General features: G+C 42.4%; 1 protein-coding gene across 6 annotated transcripts in view; it reads right to left on the bottom strand.

Annotated features, from left to right (window-relative positions):
• Window positions 1-25,363, bottom strand: part of LOC140479741 (adhesion G protein-coupled receptor D2) — a 287,369-nt gene that overhangs the window by 98,181 nt on the left and 163,825 nt on the right. For 5 of the 6 annotated variants that reach the window (XM_072573840.1, XM_072573839.1, XM_072573842.1 and 2 more), the window contains one exon: window positions 24,053-24,245. In XM_072573840.1, coding sequence (XP_072429941.1) covers window positions 24,053-24,245 — 193 coding nt within the window. Of the gene's footprint in view, window positions 1-19,746; window positions 19,903-24,052; window positions 24,246-25,363 lie in introns of those variants that run through there. The other variant, XM_072573843.1, reaches the window with a different exon arrangement.

Genomic DNA, 25,363 nt, shown 5'->3' with positions numbered 1-25,363 from the left:
ATGTACTCAAATGCAATAATGTCTGAGTCATCAGGAAACATTACCAGAGTAGAGCCAACTGGCTAACTCTAAAGAACCGGTGTTGTACAGTACAATGATTCTACAGAATCAATACAAGTTTAGTTTTCAACCATAGGAATGGCTTTGCTTGCTACAGTTTGGATGCTGTAATATGTTTTTGGAAAGGCAGTGGTCTATAAGAAGAGAAAAATGTGACCTTGCTGTTCTTTTACAGTTTTCTATTATATCACATTTACAATGTGACAGAGGTAGTGGAGTGGATGGTGTCAGATTGTAAAGTCAATGAGGCATCATAGCCCTCTCTGGCCTGCTAACTGGAGGCAACCACCATGACCTGGTCAGGCTTCCACCTCAACAGTATCAGGAGGAGGGATCTGCGTGCCATTAGGAAAATTCTGGTCACTGTCCTAAATGGGTAATTTAATAAGCTTAATAGCTACACCCACCATTGTTAGCAGCCATGATCCCTCCTTCAAAATTGCACAGAATTAGAACAATGATGGCAAGTTGATGTGGCAGCCAATATCAGGAAACTGCTAGCATGCCCACTTCTGGTTCTGTCTTTGAATATACATGAAATGAGCCCCTTGTCTCTCACATGCACTGCAATGTTTCGATGATTAAAGGAAATGTTTTGCATATAATCATTTTCAACTTATGAATAAAGTTTCACAGAATCAGAGTTTGATAAACCCTGCATTATATTAAATAAGGTTATATTAAATTTTGGAAAAAAATGTTGCAACAACAGAGCTTGCAACTTGTGATCAGAGCTATTATATTAACAGAGCTGTTTATTCAGGACTGTACTTATGTGTCCTGTATTCTTCTGGTGCAAAGGAAATGTTTTTAAATTTTACAGGTTAACAAGGAAGTAAGTACAAAGGACAAGAGAAAAAAATGCATAATTTTTGTAATGCTTAAATCATAATTAATGCTTTCAACAGCATTCATTGTAATTTTTTATGTATTAATCTTTAAACCTTCTTTCAAACTGAGTAAGATCATTAACCAAGAAAGAGAAAGTACATTGAAACAAGTCATTAAGCAATTGCAGTAAAGAAGCATTTTAAGCAATATAACTGAATCTATATGATGGCAAGTAAATACTTATAACAAATATTACATGATAATTTAAAGGCAAGTTGCTTTGTTACTCAGGGTAAAGGAATTAATGATATTTAAATTGTGAAGATAATAATTTTGCTGATAAAGTTGTTGTTTTCTCTGGTGCCCTATTCATTATGTAAAGTTAAAAAAAAATGTATTGTGAGTCTGTAGTACTCACATTCCTTAATGATCTCCTGCACCTGCTCATCTGGTACATTTTTAATTAACACTCTAAGGAGGTTTGTCAGTAGTAATCAAAAACATTGTCACTTATAAAGCTGTGGCAAAAAATCAATAGTTTTTCATCAGAAAAGGTTATTTCTGGCATAAGTGAACCATTTAATTGCTTCATTCCAATAAACAAAACTGCACATTTTAATGACTTGATTCTATGAATCAATACAGCCATACATTTTATTAAGCAGCAACATGTGGGAAGATATTTTGAGTCCTACCAATCAAGGCAGAAGCATTTTCCTTAGTTTCATTTCCTTGGTAACTGCAATAAGTTTCAAAACCTACGCAAGGTCCATGATTTATACATAGGAATTGACCCCCATGGCAGTAACACAGTGATGGGTGACTGGTTTTCAACAGTAAGCTACTGGCACTTGACAAAGTGCCTGGAGCAGAATGAATTCACTTCTTTTTTCCTCACTCATCAACAGGCTCTGCCCTGACCCCCTCGACCTGACTGATGTGACAGGGCCTTGTCCTTTTCGACTAAGAGAAACCTACTGCCACAGTTTATTTTTCCGACACACACCAGGTTCACTTTCCATTCACCTTCTTTAAAAATTGGAACATGGAACATGAAAGGATTTTCAAAGCGAGCACAACATTTACGTGTAGTTCAGAAACCATGACACTGAGGTGCAACTTCTGACAAAAAAATAAAGAAGAGCATTAACTTTCAATTCTCCTACAGGCATTGCTTCACAGCTCATGGCTATTGCTTTTTCAATTTCTCCCCAGAGAGCCAGGAGTTATTACCCCTGTCGATGGAGGAGAAAGGGATGTTATTCCCCTGTCACCCACCCAACTCTGGCATATTCCCTTCTCTGATCTATAGCCTTCCATAGCAAAAAAAGTGTCTGACATGCTGTTAGTTCTTAACTATGTCAGATTCATCTACCTGCACCAATGGAATTATTTTCCAGGGCTAGAGTGACAATGTCACAAGAGTCAGATAAGAAAAGAATTTCAAAACAAATACAGGGTGGGAGAGACACCAGGTATAATGAGGCAATCGCAAAGAGTGCATATTTGAAACTGAAGCATGGGTTTAATTATTCACCAAAGATACAATAAACCAAACAACCTCCTGTGTCATGTACAAGTCTACAAGTCTTTTAGACTTATCTAGTCTGTGATAAAAGTGTATAAATTACAGAGAGCATTTAAAATTTGAACCAAAGAAAGTAGCACTGATAATTTTGATTTGTTTTTGACTGGCAGTAGAATAAAGTCTTTATATTGTGCCTCCAAACTATGGATTCTTCTCTGCAATGATAGTCATGCCACATCTTTTAAATGCTTATACGTAAACAGATTACATCTCAAATTCTCCACCTATTTTGAAGATTTTCTTTCCTGTGGATTTAACAGAGTTGCATATAAATATGCTCATCTGTGAGTAAATACATATTCTATTAAATTTTTTCTTGCCACTTGGAAACAAATATTTTGACTCTTCAGTCTGCAAAATTAGAAAACCACGAAGCATATATAAAGACATGTAATGTGGAAACTAATTAAACTCTGCAAGCTTTGAGTTACATCAAATTAATATTGTTGTATCTCCGAAAGCCTGGCATTTTCGTTTGGTTTACTCAGTGCATCCTATAAATAAATGGTCCATTTCCAAAACTTCATTATTAGATTTGTCAAAATATGCATACATAGTAATTATACATCATGTCGCAAATTGATATTTGGTATTCCAAACAAAAATAGCAGACTGCACACTGCTCCACAAGATATTGGCTTTGCTGGCAAAGCGTTTATGTCAAAAGGTTTGTGCATTTTCCTGCAGGTTTTGGAAATATTTAACAGGTCTGCAAGTATTAATTTTCATTTTACAAATTGCAGAAATCCCACATTTTTCTGTGCTAAAAATTACTGCATCATTACACGTTAATTTTTATGCTTGGACATAAACACGTACGGTAAGTGCCTTTCTCCAAAGAATAGGACACGTACTGGAAATGGAGTGAATGTGGCAACACTGAATACATAGTGGTCATGACACACTTTATTTACTGTAACTGAGCTGCAATTAATGCCAGAATCAGAGAGCACCAGCTGTTAAATGGTTGACAAAGAGGGGAAGTTTAAAGCTAGCTTCGGCTTAAATTTAACAGTCCCCTTAGGAAACCGAATCTGAGGTCAAACATTTTTTTTTCTTCTCAAACTGTATTGTTTTTTTTGTGGTACATGTCATTCCTGGGGATTCTTCTAAATTAAACTTCACCCAGGGCGTATTCTCACGGAATCAGCAACCAGTGTCATGCTACTGTATTTTTCTTTACAATGGAGTACACTTTAATCAAATACATTCAATTCAATACATCTCCGTTGCTGCATCTATTTTACACTCTGAAGTCTAAGCATAAATACCTGTGATGTTGCAGTTAAACATTTTTTTAAAATCCAGTGAGAAGTAGACGTTTTGCCAAATTCTATTAAAAGATCATGTGCAATCTGCAGGGTTAGGCACTCCTTTCAACCTACTTCTTTTTAAGCCTTCAAATATTGAATAACCACAAGGGAAACCTCAAATAACACAAATCAGTATGAAACTTTTGCTGGTCTCACTTCTCAAGCTAATCAAGCAAACCTCCCCGATATTGATCTAATGTACCAATCTACATTATTCAGCCCCGTTTGCGAGTGCTACCATCTATTGGATGGGGCATGTCGAAGCTGAGGTTGTGTCAGTTTGTTTAGTGTTTCAGATTGCCCTTAAAGATCCCGTGTCACTATCTAAAGAGGAACAAGGAGTTCTCCATTTTCCTGCATTGCACTCCTTCATCACTCAACCCCACAAAAAAAGAGGAGTTCGGTGTTTACTTAATTGTAGTGCCTTGCTATGTATAAAATGGATACTGTATTTACCTGTAAAACAAGAATTATGGAAGTTAAACAGATGGTGTCTGAATGATGTGATAAAGTGCTGTCTAAATGATGCTCTCTTTTTGATTGGTTAACCCAACACAGAATTTCCATAGCACCATCCAACACTGATGGGATAGTTGATCATCTATGCTTATGCTTACAATTTTCAATTTTATTCTGAACCAGGTCTTCATTAATCTCCTTTAAAACAGCTGATCGGCATAAAGTAACCACTCTTTTGTTTTAGGAATTAGCTCAGTATGTCCACTGACACTGAGGAAGGAAATATGTTCCAATTTCAGGTTTCAGTTGAAGCTAATCAATGTTATGCCTAGGTCTTCTATTTATACCAACATTGCGAAGTTAAATAATCTCTCTATTAAATCTACATTGCTCACTTTATCTTTAAAGACTCAATTTTCTTCGTTTGCTGACGAAAATAAATTCAAGGACGTCTCCTAAAGAAATATAGGTTTAAGTCCTGAGATTATCCTGCCCTTTCTCACTGAAAAAAATAAGAAATAGAGAGAACTTGTATTTATAAAGTACCTTTTCTGATCCTAGTCGTCTCAAAGTACCTACCAATCAATAATGTACTAGTTAGGTTATGTTTGCAAAAAAATTTTAAAGGTAGTCACTTACATCTGAATATACCAAAACAGGGCCCGATTTAATGCAGATCTGATCCACTTCCGAAGCCTTTAAAATGGCGGCTGGGATATTGAGAGAGAGGGTTCTGCCTTTATTTCTGTCATATCCAATTTTAACCAGCAAGGGGAAGGTACAGGGGGTGAATCACACAGGCAGGAAGTCCAATCTGAGCAGGACCATTTTAAATTTGTGTTGAGTTCAAACTGATAATATTTTCACTGTTCCTAGAGCCTTTATTCACTGTTTGGAGTCATGAGTTGATAAAGATTTAAATGCCCTTGAAGAACTGATAAGGTCTGTTTGAGCATAATGAACTTATTTAAATCCACGCCCTTTAAAAATGAAAGGAATTGAGTGCAGCTGTCAATTAGAGTTAAAAAGAAACACATTGTGAAACTACATTGATTGACGCCATCTGGTATAATGTGGAAAAAATACATAATCCATTCTCGCAATTTTCCCATGCGTTGTTTTTCAACTTTCAATCATTATGAATTCTTGGCTGAGTTTCAAAAGGTTCAAAATTAATTACCTCAGCAAGGAGGCGGAGTTCACACTTTGACCATTTTAAAAGACTAGTCATGGATTTGCTGTCTTTAGTGTGGTTATTGAATAGAAGCTTGTTTCCAGGACCCTTATACTGTTAGTGTCTCTACCTCTGACTCAGGACACCCAGGTTCAATTCCCACCTGCTCCAGAGTTATGTAATGACATCTCTGATCAGGGTGGATTAAAAACATCTAGAAATTTGTTGCTTTATACAATGTACTGGCTACTTGATGTGATTTAAATCATTGAATATATTTCACGAATGAGAGGTTGTTTTTTTGCATCAAGTATGTATGAGTGAGAGCTCTTTGAAGTCTTTTTCATTTCCATGTGTCTCCTGTTGCACGCCTGAAGCTGGTATAGTTGAATGGCAATAGAAGCTGGCATATGGACTGCAAGGTGACACAGAATTGCCTTGTGAGTGGATTGAGGTGAGGGCAAGAGGGTCTAACAGGCTTTTATAAAACTGTGTTGAAGTATCAGAGAACAGGATCCAGCCTTTTAATCAGCCCACCTTGGCACCTGTCCACCTCTGAACTGCCTCTGGGGGCATCAGACTTGACTCAATCAGACCCTTATATTGCTGATGCAAAAACCCATGTGTCCAGGGGTGATTTCCATGTAGATGTATCCAACAAGTCAGGAGATTTTCTGACTTGAGCTTCTCGACTTCCTGGCAAAAATTGTCAGAGCAAGATGGACCCCACATTATCTAATGTAATAAAAATGTTGAAAATAGTTTTTCCGGTAAAATACAAACAAATATCATGGAACAGGGAGAAAGTGAGTACTGCAGATGCTGGAGATCAGATGTGTGGTGCTGGAAAAGTTCAGCCAGTCAGGCAGTATCCGAGGAATAGGAGAGTTGACATTTCGAGCATAAGCTATTCATCTGGAATTATGAAAGGCTTATGCTCAAAACGTTGACTCTCCTGATCTTTGGATGCTGCCTGACTGGCTGTGATTTTCCAGCACCACACTTTTTAACAAATATCCTAGAATAGCCAAAACAAGAGAATCTGGGATTGTTCTTCTTTAAGCAGAGGTGGGATTTCATAGATGTGATCAGAAGTATAAAAGGATTAAATCAATTAATAATTTTATGAAATCTTTTAAATGAAAAGTTCTTTCCAAAGATTTCAGACATAATTCAGAAGGAAAAGGAGTAAAGTGCTTTTTTTTATAATCTTTTATAATCCCCTGCCTGATAGGGTGAAGTGATCTCTTTTAAATGGGAATTAGATCTTTACCCGAAAAAGAAAAAAAGTCTGTGGAGAAAAAGTAGGGGAGTGGGAATTATTAAATAGGTCTTGTGCCTTTCTGTGATCTATGATGCTATTTAACTCTTAGTATTTGATTAGCTGTTACATATTTTCTCTAAGGAGTCAATAACCATGCGGATCACAAAGTCCAGGCCAATAGTTCAATGTAATACGAAAGGAGCACTGCTCTGTTGGAGATGTCACTTTTCTGAGGTAACAATAACCAAGGAGAAAGTGAGGACTGCAGATGCTGGAGATCAGAGCTGAAAACGTGTTGCTGGAAAAGCACAGCAGGTCAGGCAGCATCCAAGGAACAGGAGAATCGACGTTTCGGGCATCAGCCCTTCTTCAGGAATGGCATCGGCTGATGCCCGAAACGTCGATTCTCCTGTTCCTTGGATGCTGCCTGACCTGCTGCGCTTTTCCAGCAACACATTTTCAGCTAACAATAACCAAGATCCTGCAGGTAAGACAGAGGCATTATCCTGGCATCTAACTAATTATCTTAATCAATGTCACAAAATACAGCTTATCAACTAATCATGATCAAATTGCGGTTTCTGGGAATTTACTGTGTGTAAATTGGGAGCTCCATTTCCTATATTGGTTGTAAAACACCTTTGGGTATCCTTTAGATCGTGATTCTTGTGATATAAATGCAGATCCTTCACATCTTTCAAAGCAATAGCAATATCTTGCATTTGATTAATAGTCTGTTACTCTCGGTACTTCCTAACCCATCTATGAAATTAATGGAGACTGTCAACAACAATGCCGTATCTAATATCAGAAGGTTCTGATTTGCTGTGTGTGTCACATTCCTGACCCAGGCCACATTGGGAGTAGCACAGAGCTGAAGACTGGCTTTTCTCAGAGAAGGAAGTGACCACTCACCACACTTGTGTCTCTCGTAATGGCCACTTCAAGTGTGGTCATGGAAAAAGGTCTGAGCAGTCAGCATATCGATGTTTTAGCTGGGAAACAGAGCATTGTGTGGAGAACCCAAATAAGGATAGGAAATGAGTTTCATATTTTATTTTTGTAAATACTCTATTTTCTCTCCACAACCTCTGATAGTAGTACATCTGTGTTAGAATACCACAGAGCCCCTCTAGCTGTACTGTCGCCTCATTATGCAATTTTTTTCACCGCTGATATAATTCAAAACACATTTAACATGCAGCTACATTGCTCAGGCAGCTTTATGCTGTGCATTGCAGTCTTAGAATTGGTTTCTTAAGGGAATTGATTAAACTCACATATGAACTAATGAAAAGTCTCAGGTAATTGCCTTCCATACCATCATACATTTTAATAACTATAAGCATAATGATCTTTGATCTTCCCAAGAAACTCTATGACATATGGAATCAGGCCTGCGTTATAAATGTTGGTGACTAGCTGGGACATATTGGTTTTGTGTCATAGGTGAACCTGGTCATTCAGAAATGAAGGCAGAAATTGCAGTGCCAAATACATGCATAAAACATGTCAAAACTCTATGACCTCAACAACAGGCATTTGCTGGGAGGAACATTTAACAACATTAATTCTCACTAATACAGCATGTTCAGAATACAGGACGGGATTTCATGTGGCACATTCTGGAGGACCTAAGAGAGACATGTGTCACTTTTAAAGGGAAGACCCAATCGAATGAAGCACCTCTCAGGGACTTAGTTCTGGGATCAGAAATCTCTCTCCTGACAGCTGGCTAGAGGCCAGCTATTCTTCATTTTTAGCAACATCACTAGTAAGGTTGCAGATTTCACCAGGGATCATCACTGGACCCTGGGAGTCACAAGTGAAGGTGGGGAATAGGAATCACAGGGAGGGCATCCTGGGATGGGAGGCCATTTTCAACACTTCATTTCTCCTTTCCTCTGCCCCCTGATGCCAGCTCCCTCGAGCAGGTACAGTATTCTTGACTACAGGGGACCTCATTGCTTAATGTAACTGAGTTTGCTGGGAGATGACTGGGATGCACAGGATACCCGTATAACTTCCATTTAATTCCTAAGCCACAGGTAAATCCCTGGCTCTGAGATAAATGGTGGCAATTAACTCATTAACGGATCTAATTGTCACCCCACTGCAAGCAGGTGGGTTTATCCCATTGGCCTGATTCCGTCTCTGTCTTAAACATAGGCGATTTGTCTGACAAGCAGCCTCCCGCTGCCTCTATTTAGGGCTGGCTTCCACGTTTTCCACTGCGACTGTCTGCATTCAAGAGCACCCACAGTTTCTGGTTAACCCCAACAGGATCATTCAGATCTCCATCGCTCTAAAAATTTTAACGTTGCAATATCACTTTAGTAGAACATTTATTTGTGTGTCACTCCAAAAATGGCATTCCTGAATTAAAATTAGCCAACCGCTAGAAATACACAGAAAACAGAAAAAAAATGAAAAGGTGTTCATCCCCATAAATATTGCATCTTCAGAACCCACGCCAACTGATGGTGATAATATTACTATACATTTGTGCTGTAACTCCATTTGCTTGAACGTTTATCTAGGGAACAATGCAATAATCTTCCAACCCAGTGTAATTCTATGAAGACATGCTTAATTACAGGATTCTGTTTTAACTTTGTATTTTCCATGCAGCATTTGGTAGTCAGTAGTGAAGCCTTGTGCTCACCTCTTAACACAAAGTAAATCTCTCGATACATAAGGATTTCACTTCTATCACACTGCAGTGAAAGACAACAGACTGCAACATTCTTCACTGGGGACATCCCAGGCCAGAGCAGCTGTGATGTCATCAGGCTGCCAATCAACCAATATGGAGGACTTTCACAGCCTCACAAACAGGAAGTTTAAAAGCAGGAACCTGGAGAAAATTAAAAGGCTAGAACATCCACATTGAGTGAATGCAAAGATACAAATACAAATTGAATGTAAGCTGGTGTTTAATTACTAATAGAGTGGTAATACTGTAGTGTGTCAAACGTTATCAATCACAGTTCTGTTGAAAAGCCAATCACTTGGAATGGACCACTTTAGAACAGTGATGTGAGAGTAGAAATGTTCAATTCTCACAGTGAATACTGACTCTGGATCCATTTTGTAGCCTGTCAAAGCAAGGAGTGAGAGATCACTACCTTAGGATTTCCAAATTAAGCTGAACATGCCCAATTTGCTGAATTTGCATTCAGTTTTTGTTTGGGGGGCTGGGTAATGATACTGAATGCTATCCCTGCCTCTGCCCCAAAAGATCAGGCCTGGATGTTCAAGCCTAGGTACCCTTCACCTGTCATTAATACTTCAGGCAATCTTGCAACATTCCTTCGCTGCCTGCCCACTTTACACAGCATTGTATTCGGTCTGTATTCAGGTCGTTCCCCCACTGACGTAACATTGCACAACAACACAGGAACCCAATTCTATTGTACACAGAAGTGACAGGGAGAAGTTTAATATTGCCAAGTGGTTAACCCTGGCACAGCAGGAGGTAATCTTTCCACAGTACATTGTGAGATTTTTAATAGTTGGAAGCCAATTACCATTCATATTCACATCATTAAAGCTCAAAGAACTGATTAAACACTAAAAAGGCTATTTATTTGCTATCACACATGGCCCCTTACTCTCAGTAGAAATAGTGCAATCTGGGAGCTAAATCTGACCCAGTGAGGTAGGATGGAGTCACTGTCCAACCCTGAGATACCCCACCATTTTAACTTGCTTGGAGGCGCACCTCCATACTCGCAGGTTCGAGTGGGTGTCGGAGGGGAGGGCCGTGGCGGCAAGGGTGACCAGGGTCGGGAACGTGCTGGGTGCCGGGGGCCTGGGCTGGATGCTGCTGAAGGACATAGCGAGCAGGGCAGCGGTAGACGTCCGGTACGTGGCCACCGCCATCCGACGCCTAAAAAAGGCGGTGCTCGGACCCGACGTAGTGCACCAGTTGGAGGACGCTCAGGTGTGCGGTGGGATCCTGTCCGCGCTCACCCCAGCCCGGACGGAATTTCACATTGGCCCCAAGGTCCCGTACTTCCCGCGGGAGACTGTGCCCCACAACCTGAGCCGCCTCCGGAATTTTAATTTTGTTCCTTTCCAGGGGGAAAAAGGCAGGCCCTATATAGACTGCTGCTGCACACCGTCCACCTCTTCTCCCTCATCCACCATCTGGACACGCCTTGGCGTGCCCATTTGCCACCGGGGGGTGGAGATCCCCAGTGGAGGGCTCTCTACGCGGGAGTCCTCCCCCTTTCTCTCGGGGATCTGGGGTGGAGGGTGCTGCACGTAGCAGTCCCCTGCAACCGCAGGTTGCGGTGGTTCGCGGACTCCCAGCCCAACTGCTTGTTCTGTGGCGCTGTGGAGTCCGTGGACCATGTATATATTGGGTGTGGGCATTTGCACTCCCTTTTTGATTTTCTCAAAAACCTTCTCCTCTGCTTTTGGCTGCACTTCAGTCCCACGCTCCTGATCTTCGGGCACCCGGTACGGAGGAGGGAGGGCAGGTCCGAAGACCTCCTCGTGGGTCTGCTCCTGGGCCTGGCCAAACTGGCCATCAACAGGTCCAGGCAGCGGGCCGTGGAGGGGGTCGTTAGGGCAGACTGCCTGCCCTTCTTCCGGGGTTACGTTAGAGCCCGGGTGTCCTTGGAGAAGGAGCACGCGGTGTCCACCAACACCCTGGAGTCGTTCAGGGAGAGGTGGGCACCGCAGGGAGTGGAGTGTATTATTTCCCCGTCCAACTCTATTTTGATTTAGTCCCTACCCTCCCCTTCACTGTTTTGATCACACAGCATTGCCCTTTGATGTGAAGGGCAGTGCTTGTCTCTGGCCACTCGGGTGTTTTCTTAAAGAAAAAAGAAAAAAAAAGAAAACTTGCTTGGAGTAATTAAAGTGAGAAAGGGTGACCTAGAACAGTTGAAACTGAGGAATCTTCAATCTCTATTGGCTTTATTTGCATTTACTTTTACCGACTGCCAATAAAAGCTCATGTTAGGAATTGTTCGACTGCTTTCTTGTATGTGACCCCTACCCAGGCAATGACAAGCTGTGTCTCTCCGCTGAGTATTGGAAACAGGGTCGTGCTGACTTAGAGGGGGTTGTAAGATGTAACCACGAACAGGTAAACTACGTGATGTGGTGGTTAAATAGCAATGAGGGTGAGGGTGAGAGTGAGGGTGAGGGTGAGGGTGAGGGTGAGGGTGAGGGTGAGGTGCAGTATATGTGCTGTGGGCAGTGTGCTTGCTGTACCATGATGTTGCCAGTGAGGGGCAACAGCAATTGCCGATGATTGTAAGGTTGCATTACGGCCAGACAAAAGGAGGCATGGGCACATGGGATGCCAGTCTTTTGGCAGATATCCACTGAGTGGCGAGTTATTCTGGAAACAGGAAGCAGTGAGGTAGGGCTAGAATTGAAGTTAATGGATGCCTTAGGGGCAGGATGGTTGTTAATGAGGTGAGTTTGTTAATTCACAGTGATAAAATGTGTTATGCCTCATGGAGGAAATCCCTCTTAAAAATAACTTGGACTTTGCCAAAAAATATGTAAGATTCAGACTTTCTTATGTTTGGTTTTATACTATGCAGATGCTTACTGCATCAAAAAGCAGTTTAGATTACTTTCAGTGTGGAAACAGGCCCTTCAGCCCAACAAGTCCACACCAACCCACTTCCCTATATTTACCCCTTCACCTAACACTATGGGCAATTTAGTATGTCCAATTCATCTAACCTGCACATTGTTTTTGGATTGTGGGAGGAAACCCACACAGACACGGGGAGAATATGCAAACTCCACTCAGTGGATATCTGAGGCGAGAATTGAACCCAGGTCTCTGGCACTGTGAGGTAGCAGTGCTAACTACTGTGCCACCGTGCCACCCATTAGCAGGAATGCTGACTTTGTCCAGCCCAGTCCAACACCGGCAAATCTCGGAATGCTAACTTTGAGTTTTTCTGCACAAGTGCTGCAGAGTTCCTGAGTTTTTCCAGAAGTTATTTTAATTCATTTCTTTTTAAAAAAAAGGGAAACCTATGATTAGTCGGTCCAGGGGAAGGAAATCGGTTTCAGGACAGCTGAAGGTGAACCCTCTGCGGGCGCCTCACATTGGTTGCATTCGCTCAACTATCCCCCTTCCCAATACTCCCAGTTTAATTTTACAAACGAAAATGATTTTATTGTTACAACTACAAATACCTCAAAATTGTGTTCATTTCGAACCTAAATCTACTTTCAGAATGGAGAAGATATAGAACATGGTGGCAGAGTGGTTAGCACTGCTGCCTCACAGCACCAGAGACACGGGTTCAATTCCCACCTCAGGTGACTAACAATGTGGAGTTTGCACGTTCTCCCCGTGTCTGCATGGGTTTCCTCCCACAGTCCAAAAATTTGCATATTAGGCGAATTGACCACATTAAATTGCCTGTAGTGTTAGGTGAAGGGGTAAATGTAAGAGAATGGGTCTGGGTGGGTTGTGAGTTGGTTTGGGCTGAAGGGCCTGTTTCCACACTGTATTCAATCAAATAACACTTTTAAAATTTACTGTAATAAATATATAATACCAGATCGGAACAAATTACTGCAGATGCTGGGATCTGTACTAAAAGCAATAAATGGTGGAGATCACAGCAGGTCAGGCAGCATCCATGGAGAGAGAGAGAAAGCTAACATTTTGAGTCGAGATGATTCATCATCAGAGCTGGAGTGAAGTGTGGAGGGGACAGCATTTATGCTATAGTTGGGATGTAGAGTGCTGGGGGAGAAAGGCATCTTTTCTCTCCCAGTACTGTAAACCTCAACCCCACACCCCACACTTCAAACCCCACCCCCAGCCAACTAGAGCACAAATTATATGTCAGTTAGCCTAACCTCGGTTGTAGGTAAAATTCTACAATCCATCATTAAGGATGAGATTTCTAAATTCTTGGAAGTGCAGGATTGGATTAGAACAAGTCAGCATGGATTTAGTAAGTGGAGGTCGTTAGAATTCTTTGAAGAGGTAACAAGTAGGTTAGACCAGGGAAACCCAGTGGATGCTATCTACCTAGACTTCCAAAAGGCCTTTGATAAGGTGCCCCACGGGAGCTGCTGAGTAAGTTGAGGACCCATGGTGTTAGGGGTGAGCTACAGGCATGGATTGAGGATTGGCTGTCTGACAAAGGCAGAGAGTTGGGATAAAAGGTTCTTTTTTGGAATGACAGCTGGTGACAAGTGGTGCCCTACACGGTTCAGGTTTGGGGCATTAACTGTTCACTTTATATATGAATGATCTGAATGAAGGGGCTGGGGACATTCTGGCAAAGTTCGCCGATGATACGAAGTTAGGCAGACAGGCAGGTAGTACCGAGGAGGTGGGAAGCTGCAGAAAGATTTAGACAGCTTAGGAGAGTGGTCCAGGAAATGGCTGATGAAATTCAACGTGAGCAAGTGCGAGGTCTTTCACTTTGGAAAAAGGAATACAGGCATGGACTATTTTCTAAACGGTGAGAAAATTCATAAAGCCAGAGTAAAAAGGGATCTGAGAGTGCTAGTCCAGGATTCTCCAAAGGTTGGCTTGCAGGTTGAGTCCATGGTTAAGAAAGCAATTGTAATGTAATTTATCTCAAGAGAGTTGGAATGTAAAAGCAGTGATGTGCTACTGAGACTTTATAAAGCTCTGGTTAGGCCCCATTTAGAATACTGTGTCCAGTTTTGGGCCCCACACCTCAGGAAGGACATACTGGCACTGGAGCATGTCCAAAAGAGATTCACGCAGATGATCCCTGGCATTGTAGGCCTAACAGACGATGAATGGCTGATGATCCTGGGATTGTATTCATTTGAGTTTAGAAGGTTGAGGGGAGATCTAATAGAAACTTATTAGATAATGCTTGGCTTGGAAAGAGTGGACACTGGGAATTCATTTCCGTCATGCAGGGATACTAGGAAACGTGGGCACAGCCTTAGAGTTTGAGGGGGGTCAATTTATCACAGAAATGAGGAGACATTTCTTCAGCCAGAGAGTGGTAGGCCTATGGAATTCATTACCTTGGAGCACAGTGCAGGTTGGGACGTTAAATGTCTTCAAGACAGAGATTGATGAATTCTTAATCTCACAAGGAATTAAGGGATACAGGGAGAGTGCAGGTAAATGGCGTTGAATTGCCCATCAGCCATGATTGAATGGTGGAGTGGCCTTACTTCCACTCCTATTTCTTATGGTCTTAAATGCTGCCCCCTCCATGCTTCACTTCAGCTCTGATGAGGAATCATCTAGACTCAAAACCCTCTCCATGGGTGCTGCCTGACCGTTGTGATCTCTAGTATTTGTTGTTTTCACTTCAACTATACAATGTTGTTGTACTGATATCTTCAGTACCTATAATTCTAAGACCTTGTATTTGTTACTGCAGCTACTGCAATGTTTTCTGGAGATAAGTTGACCTCTGTCTTTCCTCTGAGAACAAATCCAGGCACAAGAACTGAATTGTGTAGCAGACAGTCAGGCAACAACCCTGGAAGCACGAGCTGTGACTGGCCTCACTGCCTCCTGCTCAAATCCAATGGTTGAGGTGTCTTTTCAGACAACTGGAGTTTGTGCAACAGCAGGCCGCCACTGGATTCCTGGAGGAGAAGGTCCTCACCAAAATCAGTAAGGAATTAGGCTGGGTGCAGAGGAAGTCCTACAGTCTAGCAGGAAGGGAGGCCAGGGACAGGCCATGGAGCCACAGGGAATACTCTTGCTCTTTGCCATTTAAATGGGACTCCCCTATGGGTGTCCTTCCTGTGGATTACTTCAGTTTGCCCCTGATTGCTGCATGGGAAACATTTTATCTGTGCTCTGCATCAGTCAGGGAGTTGTACAATGGTCACACTGGGTACTCCTTGTAAGGTGTCAGGACCCTCAAACACACCAGGTACGTAATGTAGGAGTGGAGTCAGCCAGCAGGCTAGTGGGGAGACACCTGCAGGTAATGGTAACAGTGACAACAGATCAGCTGAACATTAACGAAATGGAAACCCTGTTGATAAGCTCTGCACGATATGGCTCTCTCAGTGCCACGTGTGTGCAGCTGATGGTGAAACCCATCGATGTTCCTGAGTCCTACTGCCTAGGCAGCAGCACTGACCTCGTCATCGAGAAACAAAATGAACCTGTGCACTTTCATACCATGGGCACCATTCTGATTTGTATCTGTCAGCGCACGACTGGCAGATGCCACAGCTCACATGCCACTGCAAGGAGGAGCCAGTCATCACAGGAGTTCAAAACAGCTGTCACCTTCCCTGGCACCAGGAGAGAATGGCCTCCAGTTTCTGCAGTCCTGAAGCTCCTACCTAGCATCTAGCACAGTGTCCAGGACATATGGAGCCTGAGTCAGCACTGTGTCTCAGGAAACGTAGTCAGGCTCGGTAAATTCTGGTCCTCCTGTGGCTGCCTGCTGCCAGCCCCAGTCCTCCTGCATCCAAGGTAGCCCCGGTGATCAACATGTCACCTCATTTTTAGGATGCTGCACGTCCAACTGTCTGGAGCTGCAAGGCGTAGGGCACTTAGTGGAATAACCTCCATTGGGGACACGAGTAGCAAAACAGGTTCACCAGCCTCAGAAGAGTCATCAGATTCACAGCCCACAGTTGGAGGCTGCACACATTTCTAAAGACAGTGAGGCATGCAATACCCTGATAATGACAACCATGTTCCATCATTCATTCAGTGCCAGCCTGAACACAGGCAGTATTTGGGTAACAGTCCTGTGCCAGCTTAGTGACCAGCACGTTATATCAAAAAAGGCATGCCTGCTGGGGTACGAACCCTTTCTTATTCCAGACCCAGATCAACCGTTCAATGTCTCACTGCATTCAGTAAAGACCATTGTTAAACTTGACATAGCGATGGTCTGCAGCCCCACAGAATCCTTGGAAGTCACACTGACCATGATTCACCTTTGGTCAGATTTGGCCTATTTTAGCAGCATTGCTTCCAATTTCACATCATTGTGATGCCATGTTCAATTTGCCTCCTTTGACCAGCACCTTTACTCTGCATACATAGCAAATGGGTGATGAAATGATCACCACATTCGAACGTAGCTGGAGTTTGCGAATGGCTGCCTCATCTATTCGTTCCTTCTACGCCCTACTGTCCAGCAAATGCAGATCCCACGCTTTCTTCAGCCGTCCTGCTAACACTGACTCCACCCACTCTGGATGCAGTCCAGCTTTTGTCTAGTAGCAAATAACCTCTAGAGAACAGCAAGTGTTGACAGGGGACGCAGCTCATCGTGAACACTGTCAGTTTTGCCTGGTCACCAGGTAACCCCACACCCCCCACCCCTGACCCTGAGCCTACAGATCTCCCTCTCCCCTGACAGTCCATTTCCACCCATACCCCGATGTGGAGAACCTGACCCTCAACCCTGATCATCCACCTTACAGATGACTACCCTTCCCTTCTGCACTCCTCCTGGGAGGCAATGATGGTGGTTACTGCCACTTACCCCACCACTGTTATCCTCCAATGCCCTCTGCCGCTGTGTATATACTCTATTCCCCCATCACTGTACTTGACCCCCATCTCTGTAAATGCCTTTGCTTGGAACCCCTCAGCTTAGACTCCCTCACCCCATTGACAATGATCTCTCACCATCCTTACACACCACTCTTGTAGCCTCCCCAGTGACAGAAATACGCCCAGGACTATGTGTGCCACAGATCTCTGACTTTGATGAACAGACCATAACCAGACAAAAAAAAGAATATGCTGGAGAAGCGTTCTAAAGAAAAGTCACATTGGGACTCAAAATGTTCACTCTGTTTCTCCTTCACAGATGCTGCCAGACCTGGTGAGCTTCTCCGGAATTTTCTGGTTTTGTTTCAGATTTCCAGCATCCGCAGTATTTTATTTTGCCAAGACGACCCAGATTCCTGACTACAGTCTTTGCAGTTCCCCAGCTGACAATACACGATTGCCATGACTGCTGCTGTTGATCCTGCAGGAATCACCATTCCCCACTTCCCTGGATTTCCTGACAGGTCCCTTTGTCATGAGCCTTCCAAGTGGACAACTGACTGTAGTTAAACCTCGGCACTGACAGTACCAGGGTCATCCTAGCCAAATGGTCAGCACGGACTGATTGTGCCAAAGGATCTGGCTCTGTACTGTGATAATCTATGATTGTATAACAGCACACCAACCCCCATCCCCCTCCTACTTTGGTTGGACAGAGGATTGGCCTCCATCAGTTCCCAACATTTGGGGAGGGGGGAGCCATGAAATTGAAAAGGGTGTGCTTGCCATGCAAGCAGTTGGCATGTGCTGTTAGATTAACATGTCGGTGTGCCATACAGCAAGCTGATCCCCAGGCATGACAAACAGCCTGTCTGTGTGACTGTGTACCAAAGAAGACAAATAGAACTGTACAGAGTGTCCCTGGCTCTGGTGGAAAAGCCAATGGGAGGGCGGGGATGCTGTAAGGCTGTGAATAGGCAGGCACTAAGTGAGCCCATGTAAAAACAGCAAGCAAGCAACCCCGAGATGCTGCATTGTCCAGTCTTTGAGCTGGATGCCTGTCCCTGCTGAGTACAGAGTGTCCCTTTTGATGTTAGGTACAGATGCATCCCTGCAATGCAGGTCTGTACTTCCTAACATAACTAACAGCTAGATCAGAGAAGGTGCCATGATAATCCGGAGGAGTTGACAAATGCTGGATGCCAATAATCGAGGATGGGGGGGGAGTGGGCACATGGCTGGTGCCAGTTGATCATGCCCCCAGATGCAGCTTGGTCATAGGATTCATGGAGGTCCTTCACGGAGCAAGTGGTGTTCTGAACCTGCCAAGTTCCTGCTCTGGTTTCCATGGTGAATTTTCACAATGTCTAGCTTGTTTAGTAAAATGGAACACTGAATATTAATGAGGTGAGTTGGGCTATCAATCACATGTTTAACAAACAATAATTGCCCTTAACTGACAGCTTGCCGCTGTCTAGAGAAACACTTACCACTCCGTTGTCAAAAGCATAACGATGGAACAAGATGCTCCTGAGGTTGAGATCCTCCTCACCGGACTTTGAGTCTGGTCTGCCATAAATTTCACCATCGCTCATGTAACTTAGATGTTGTATCCAAAACTACCGTGTAAGGTTAGAGGAGATGTAATGGAACATGGCATTTAAGAGATGAAATATTTGTAACTTGGATTTCACCGCAATAAGTAGACACAAGAACAGAATTTAAAATACAAATCTGATCACAGCAGTGAAACCACAATTTGAGCGCTGCATTCGATACATCAAGACACAGGGGCTGAAGAAAGAAATTAGAGAAAGGCAGCAATGATCATCTTAGATTTTAGATCAATGAGTCATAGAGTCATAGAGATGTACAGCATGGAAACAGACCCTTCGGTCCAACCTATCCATGCAGACCAGATATCCCAACCCAATCTAGTCCCACCTGCCAGCACCCGGCCCATATCCCTCCAAACCCTTCCTATTCATATACCCATCCAAATTCCTCTTAAATGTTGCAATTGTACCAGCCTCCACCACACCCTCTGGCAGCTCATCCCATACACGTACCACCCTCTACATGAAAAGGTTGCCCCTTAGGTCTCTTTTATATCTTTCCCCTCTCACCCTAAACCTATGCCGTCTTGTTCTGGACTCCCCGACCCCAGGGAAAAGACTTTGCCTATTTATCCTATTCATGCCCCTCATAATTTTGTAAACCTCTATAAGGTCACCCCTCAGCCTCCGACGCTCCAAGGAAAACAGCCCCAGCCTGTTCAAACTCTCCCTGTCGCTCAGATCCTCCAACCCTGGCAACATCCTTGTAAATCTTTTCTGAACCCTTTCAAGTTTCACAACATCGTTCCGATGGGAAGGAGACCAGAATTGCATGCAATATTCCAACAGTGGCCTAACCAATGTCCTGTACAACCGCAACATGACGTCCCAACTCCTGTACTCAATAGAGGATAATAAAGTTAAATCGACTCACATGAGGATCATGATAATTGAATTTTAATCAACTTTTAAAAAGGATGCGATTGATGAGTAAAAATAGGATAAAATGGCATTTTATACAAACCCCAGTCAGAAGAAACAATACACATGATAACGAGTAAAGAAAGATCTTCCAAGCATCTGCATTGTTAATTTAGTGCTTGATAGAATCGATGGTGGGAGTATGTTTCCTTGGCTGAGGTATCTGGATTAAGGTTCACAGTCACAAAAGGAAAGAGTTGGCCATCTACAAGAGAGATGAGGAGACACCACTTCACTCAGAGGGCCGTAAAACTTTGGAAAGCTCTAATCCAGAGTGGATGCTCGGTCATCAAGCATATTAATAAAGAAAAAAACAACTTGTAATTATAAATCATGCTTTTCTAGACATCTCAAAGCATTTTACAGCCAATGTACATTTGAAATGTTGTAATGTAAGAAACACAGCAGCCAATTTGCACACTGCATACTCTGACAAGCAGCAATGTGACAATTATATCATCGTGTTTTGTGGTGTGAACTGAATTGTATAACTCACTGGAAAAAAACTCCTCTGCTTTTCTCTGAAATAATGTCGTGGGATTTTTGGCATCCACCCAAGTTGGTCACTGGGGCTTTGGTTTAACATTACAACTGAAAGATGATGCCTCAAACAGTGCAGCATTCCCTTAGCACTCCACTGCAATGTCAGCCGAGATCGTTGTTCTCAGGTTGCAGACTAGGATCTTTAACTTGTAGCGCAGAGGTGAGTGTGCTGCTAAATAAAGCATGACACAACACTATAGAAGATATGGATGGATAGATGCTGTACACTAGGATGTAGTTGGAAATGTGGGAGAAGGTCAACCATGAAATCCTAATGACTGGTCAAACAAAGACAAAGACTCTGATAGTCTACTCCTGCATGTATTTTGTTAAGTTTTAGATTGATAGCCAAATTTTACCTACTATTCTTAACTTACAGAAATCAGTGGTCAACTCCACACACTGGCAAATGGGACTAGATTAGTTTAGGATATCTGGTCAGCATGAATGAGTTGGACCGAAGGGTCCGTTTTCATACCGTATACCTCTATGGTGAAGGTTCAGGAGGCATTCCAATCTTTCTTCCTCATTGAGTAGTCACTTTCACTATTTTTTAATAGGAAAATCCTTCTGTTTTCAGTTAAAACAAGAACATACACTTAATTGCAGTTCGGAGCTGGAATGGGTAAGGAAAGGACGCGAACCCATGAAGGAAGACATCAGGAAGGGGTGATCAAATGTTAGCTCGAGCACAATGCAGGCTGCTAACCACTGAGTCAGAGTTTGTTGGTAGTTTCCACAAGGATTTGCTGTTTTGAACTTTTTTTGGCTCTTCACTTTATTTACATACAATTTACATACATCCCAATTTACATACAATTTACATCCTTTTGCAAAAACTTAATTCAACTCATATTTTAAAACAGATTAATGATGTGCACTAGGGGAGGAATGTGGAAAGGTTTTGGAAATCAGGCACTCCACATTGTAGAAAGATTGTGGGGTTAAAGTTAGATGTGCTCCTTCCTTCTGGAGCCTGATGTGATTGTGATCATGCTTGCTGATCGGTGGACTTTCTAAAGACTATGTTTGTACTGATCACTTGCAGTAATAGAATCTGAACTCAGCCTGCCCTTGGCCAAAACAAACTATCTGTTTATACTGGTGGCAGCCTTTCACCTCATCAGGGACTGATTTGTGCTGTGGTGGTCAGCTCTGTGTTACCCATAGCCCGATAAGTCTCAGGAGTCCCACTCTGGCACAGTAGTCTTTGTCCGTGTGCTGTCCGTGAAAATGACCAAGAAGGTGCAGGATTTACTCCATCTGGAGGTGCACTGAGACATCAGGTGAAGGAAGACATTAAGCATTTATCAGGAAGTTTCTTTGCCAGTGTTTAGCACAATACCATGAGTCTTGAAGGTGTCCAGAGTCAATATTGAGGATCAGCCAGGGACCCTCCCTCCTGACTCTATACCACTGTGCCACCATCTGCTCTGCCAATGGGCAATACCTAACCAGGGATGATGATGGAGAGGCTGGCATGATTTGCTAAGTACCCATGTGTCAGGCTGTTGTTTGACCAGAACATGGGCTAGCTGTCCCAATCTTTTCGGAGTTGCGAAGCCCAGATGTTTCTGATGTGTAAGCTGTTGTCAAGTTTTATTCTTGTTCATCCTTTCTGTAGCGAATGGCTTGCCAGTCCATTTGACAGGCAAGTTTAGATTCAACCCCATTGTGTGGTTAGTGCTGAAGATGTATTCAGTGACCTGGAACATTCAAGTGATGTCTTGTAACCAGGCCCTCAGGGCTTGGCAGCTGACCTTCATAGCTACCTTTTGCCACTGCCTTTGCACATTCCAGCAGGCCTTGTGGTCCACACTATGTAAAGAATTGATTACCTTTCCACCAGGACATCACCACAGTAACATAAAGTACTGTCAACTCTTCTACTGTACCAAAATTCAGCATTCTTCTGGCTCGCATCTTCCTCTGCATTCGCTTCCAGTACCTGTGCCAGCTAGAATGCACCAACCTTTTAAGAGGTTCAGGCTGACTCTGAGAAGTGCAGGCTAGTTTTAAGCAGTGCAAGTTCTGTTGAAGCACATTCCAACATTACATGCCAATTTCTTTCACTTAAAAAGTGTTTATTCCTTCCCCAAAGGGACATTCCTTCCCTCTCTTATTCTTTCCAAAAATGTCATACAGAGGATGAAAGATCAGATAGATGCATGTATCTATCGCTACGCATACAGTGTAGAACATGGGCTGCATGCAACTAACATGGAAATCAGCAGGTAATACACAGCTCGGGTGATGCCTGCAGTAGAAGTAAGGGGTGAGTCTCATTACATTTTGCAATACCCTTGACCATTTTTAAGCCTTGACCAATTTCTTGACAGTAAAGTCCAAACCTGAGAGTATGAATGAGATTTAAAAGCTGGGTAGCAAGTTAAATTTGAATAAAATTTGGAGATTATGCATAGTTACTGTAAAAGAGTAAAAGAGAGAGACAGGAAAAGATGTATGCAACTTACTCAAAGAGCTTCCACCATATTTTGTTTCTTAAGTACAAGGTCCACATTTCTCGTGATCATGTTTTAGAGCCAAAGAGGTTAATCACAGTAACCAATGCGCAACAGTTCATTTAAAAACTCACTTACTCCTGAATAAACCATCCCCAACTTTTGCAGTCATTTTTAAAGCAGAACAAGTGGTCCAGGAACAAAAACATTCACCGAAAGGAAAAGATCAAATCTACTGGTAAAGAATGCAACAGCGCTACACAGAGGAGTGGAGCATCTCTTCAGCAACTTTCTGACTCCTGCATTGAACTATGTATGAGTGTTTTCCAGGTTGCTCTCAGATTATATCTATTTTAAATCCTGATATTGACAAAGCAAGTTAACGGAGTTTTAACTAATTATATGGATCCTCAACTTTATAAATAAAGGCACAGACTATAAAAGCAAGGAAATGACGTTACACCTGCATTAAACACTGGTTCAGCCTCAAGTGGAGCAGTGCATCTAGTCTGGGCATCACACTTTAGAAGAATGTGAAGGCATTTGAGAGAGTACAGAAAAGATTCACAGGAATGAAAAACATCAATACCTAGATAAGGTGGAGAAACTGGGGCTATTTACCTTGAAGAAGAGAAGGTTGAGAAATGGTTTTATAGCGGTATTCAAAATCATAAGGGGTCTAGACAGAGTAGATGGGGAAAACTATTCCCGTATATGGAAGGATCAGGAATTGGTTTAAGGTGACTGGCAAAAGAAGCAATGGTGGTATTAAAATAAAGAGCAAGAGCCTAAGATCTACACTGCCTGATAGTGAGGCAGAGGGAGGTTCCACTGTCACTTTTAAAAGGGAAATGGAACATTATCTGGAGAAGAAATGACTAAAGGATTATGGGGAAAAGATGGAGAATGGAATTAGCTGAACAGTTCTTATAGAGAGCCAGCACAGACATGATGGGCTGAATTGCCTTTTTCTGCACTGCAAGTGCTCTATAGTTCTTTCATGATGGTACGACTATCATTTCTGACACCATTCATTCTTTTGATATGAACTCTGATATTACTCACCATCTGACCAGCCACAGTCTCCTCAATAGTATATAGTTTATCTATCCCTTGCTACCTGATGATTCATACAAAACAATTTATATAACTCCTCATAGCAAGTATACGGTAACAATTGGCAAATAGATTGGTAGCTTTTGATTCCCACTTCTCACAAATATTGAAGACTGCTTTCACTAAGTTAATACTCTGAACACCTCACATTGAAATCTCTTTGACATTTCTGACAGATATTGTGAATAGATAGACAACAGTTCCAACTCAGAACACAGATAAAATAAAACTTACTCTCATTCTCAGCGGCTGGATTTTCATATACAACACTGTTGTCATAGAAGGACATTTTGCAAATGCCTTGCAGGTTGAGTCCATCTGTAACCTGTAACCCATCATCTTTAGCAAGGCTCTCCGACCCTGTCACAGGTGAACTAGCAGGTCTGGAGCTGGTCAAAGAGCTTGATGGTCGGGAAGTGGCACAATTCTGAGAAACAGAATACAAATAAGGTTTGAACTACTTGTAGATTTCAATAAATCCACATTCAGAATCAGATTTCAACAGTCAGTCACCTGTAAGAATTAGAGAGTTTGGACTCGCTCCTCATACAGATAAAAAAGGACACTACTTTTATTGGGACAACACATCCATCTTAGGACAAGCCAAACAGACATACACAAGAGTTCCTAGAAGCATGGCATTCCAAACGGAACCCTATCAACAAACACATCAATTTAGACCCCATCGATCGCCCTCTGAGAAAAGAACAGGAAACGGCATCACCAATACAGGAAATAGCATCACTATAGGAAATGACATCACCAGCCCAAGGAAACCTAAACACATAAATAGAAAGCAAGCTGTAACACCAGTGCTTCACCAGAGTCTCACTGATGATGTTACCTAGTGTGGTGAGGAAACATCTGAAAATGATCCTTCTAACTCAGTGAGCCAACTTACACCCAGAACTTGTAAGAATGTCCACTACTACAAAATGTGATTCTATGTTTAAAATTTAACACTGAAAATAAGGTGGGTTGTTTGTTCTTAATGTAAAGCAGAAACCAGAACAAAAAATTCTAGATATAGGCAGTGAGCTGGTCAATACATATACACACAGTTTTTACAGATGTAAATGCTATGGTGTTTTTGAAATGTGTTCATACTATCAGCTCAGACAGCTGCATGTTTATTTCTGTTTGAAAACTATGCAGACCTTTAAAAATGCGAGAGAAAGAAAATAAGTTTTCCAGTAGCATTATATCATCAAAACTGAAACTAGAATTTGCTTACAGATTTTCTGCACAAAATGGTAACTTTAAAGTGATTTTTCAAATTTAATCATGGGATATAGGTGTCCCTGGATAGAAGGCCAACATTTATTGCCCACCCCACACTGCCCTTGAGGAGGTGATGGTGAGCTGTCTTCCTGCACCATGACGGTCTACGTGCTATAGGTTCACTTACAATCGCTTTAGGGAGAGAATTCAGGATTTCGACAGGTTATTTCGACAAGGTTTATTCCTGCTTTAGGTGTGTATGATATAAAGAATGTTCAGTCTTCAAAGTGTCATCGATCATTTATAGCAGCTAATGGGACCTTT

The sequence above is a fragment of the Chiloscyllium punctatum genome, chromosome 7, assembly GCF_047496795.1.
Source record: "Chiloscyllium punctatum isolate Juve2018m chromosome 7, sChiPun1.3, whole genome shotgun sequence".
Lineage (NCBI taxonomy): Eukaryota > Metazoa > Chordata > Chondrichthyes > Orectolobiformes > Hemiscylliidae > Chiloscyllium > Chiloscyllium punctatum.
The sequence above is the reverse complement of the archived record's forward strand: the minus strand, read 5'-3'. Positions and strand labels throughout refer to the sequence as shown.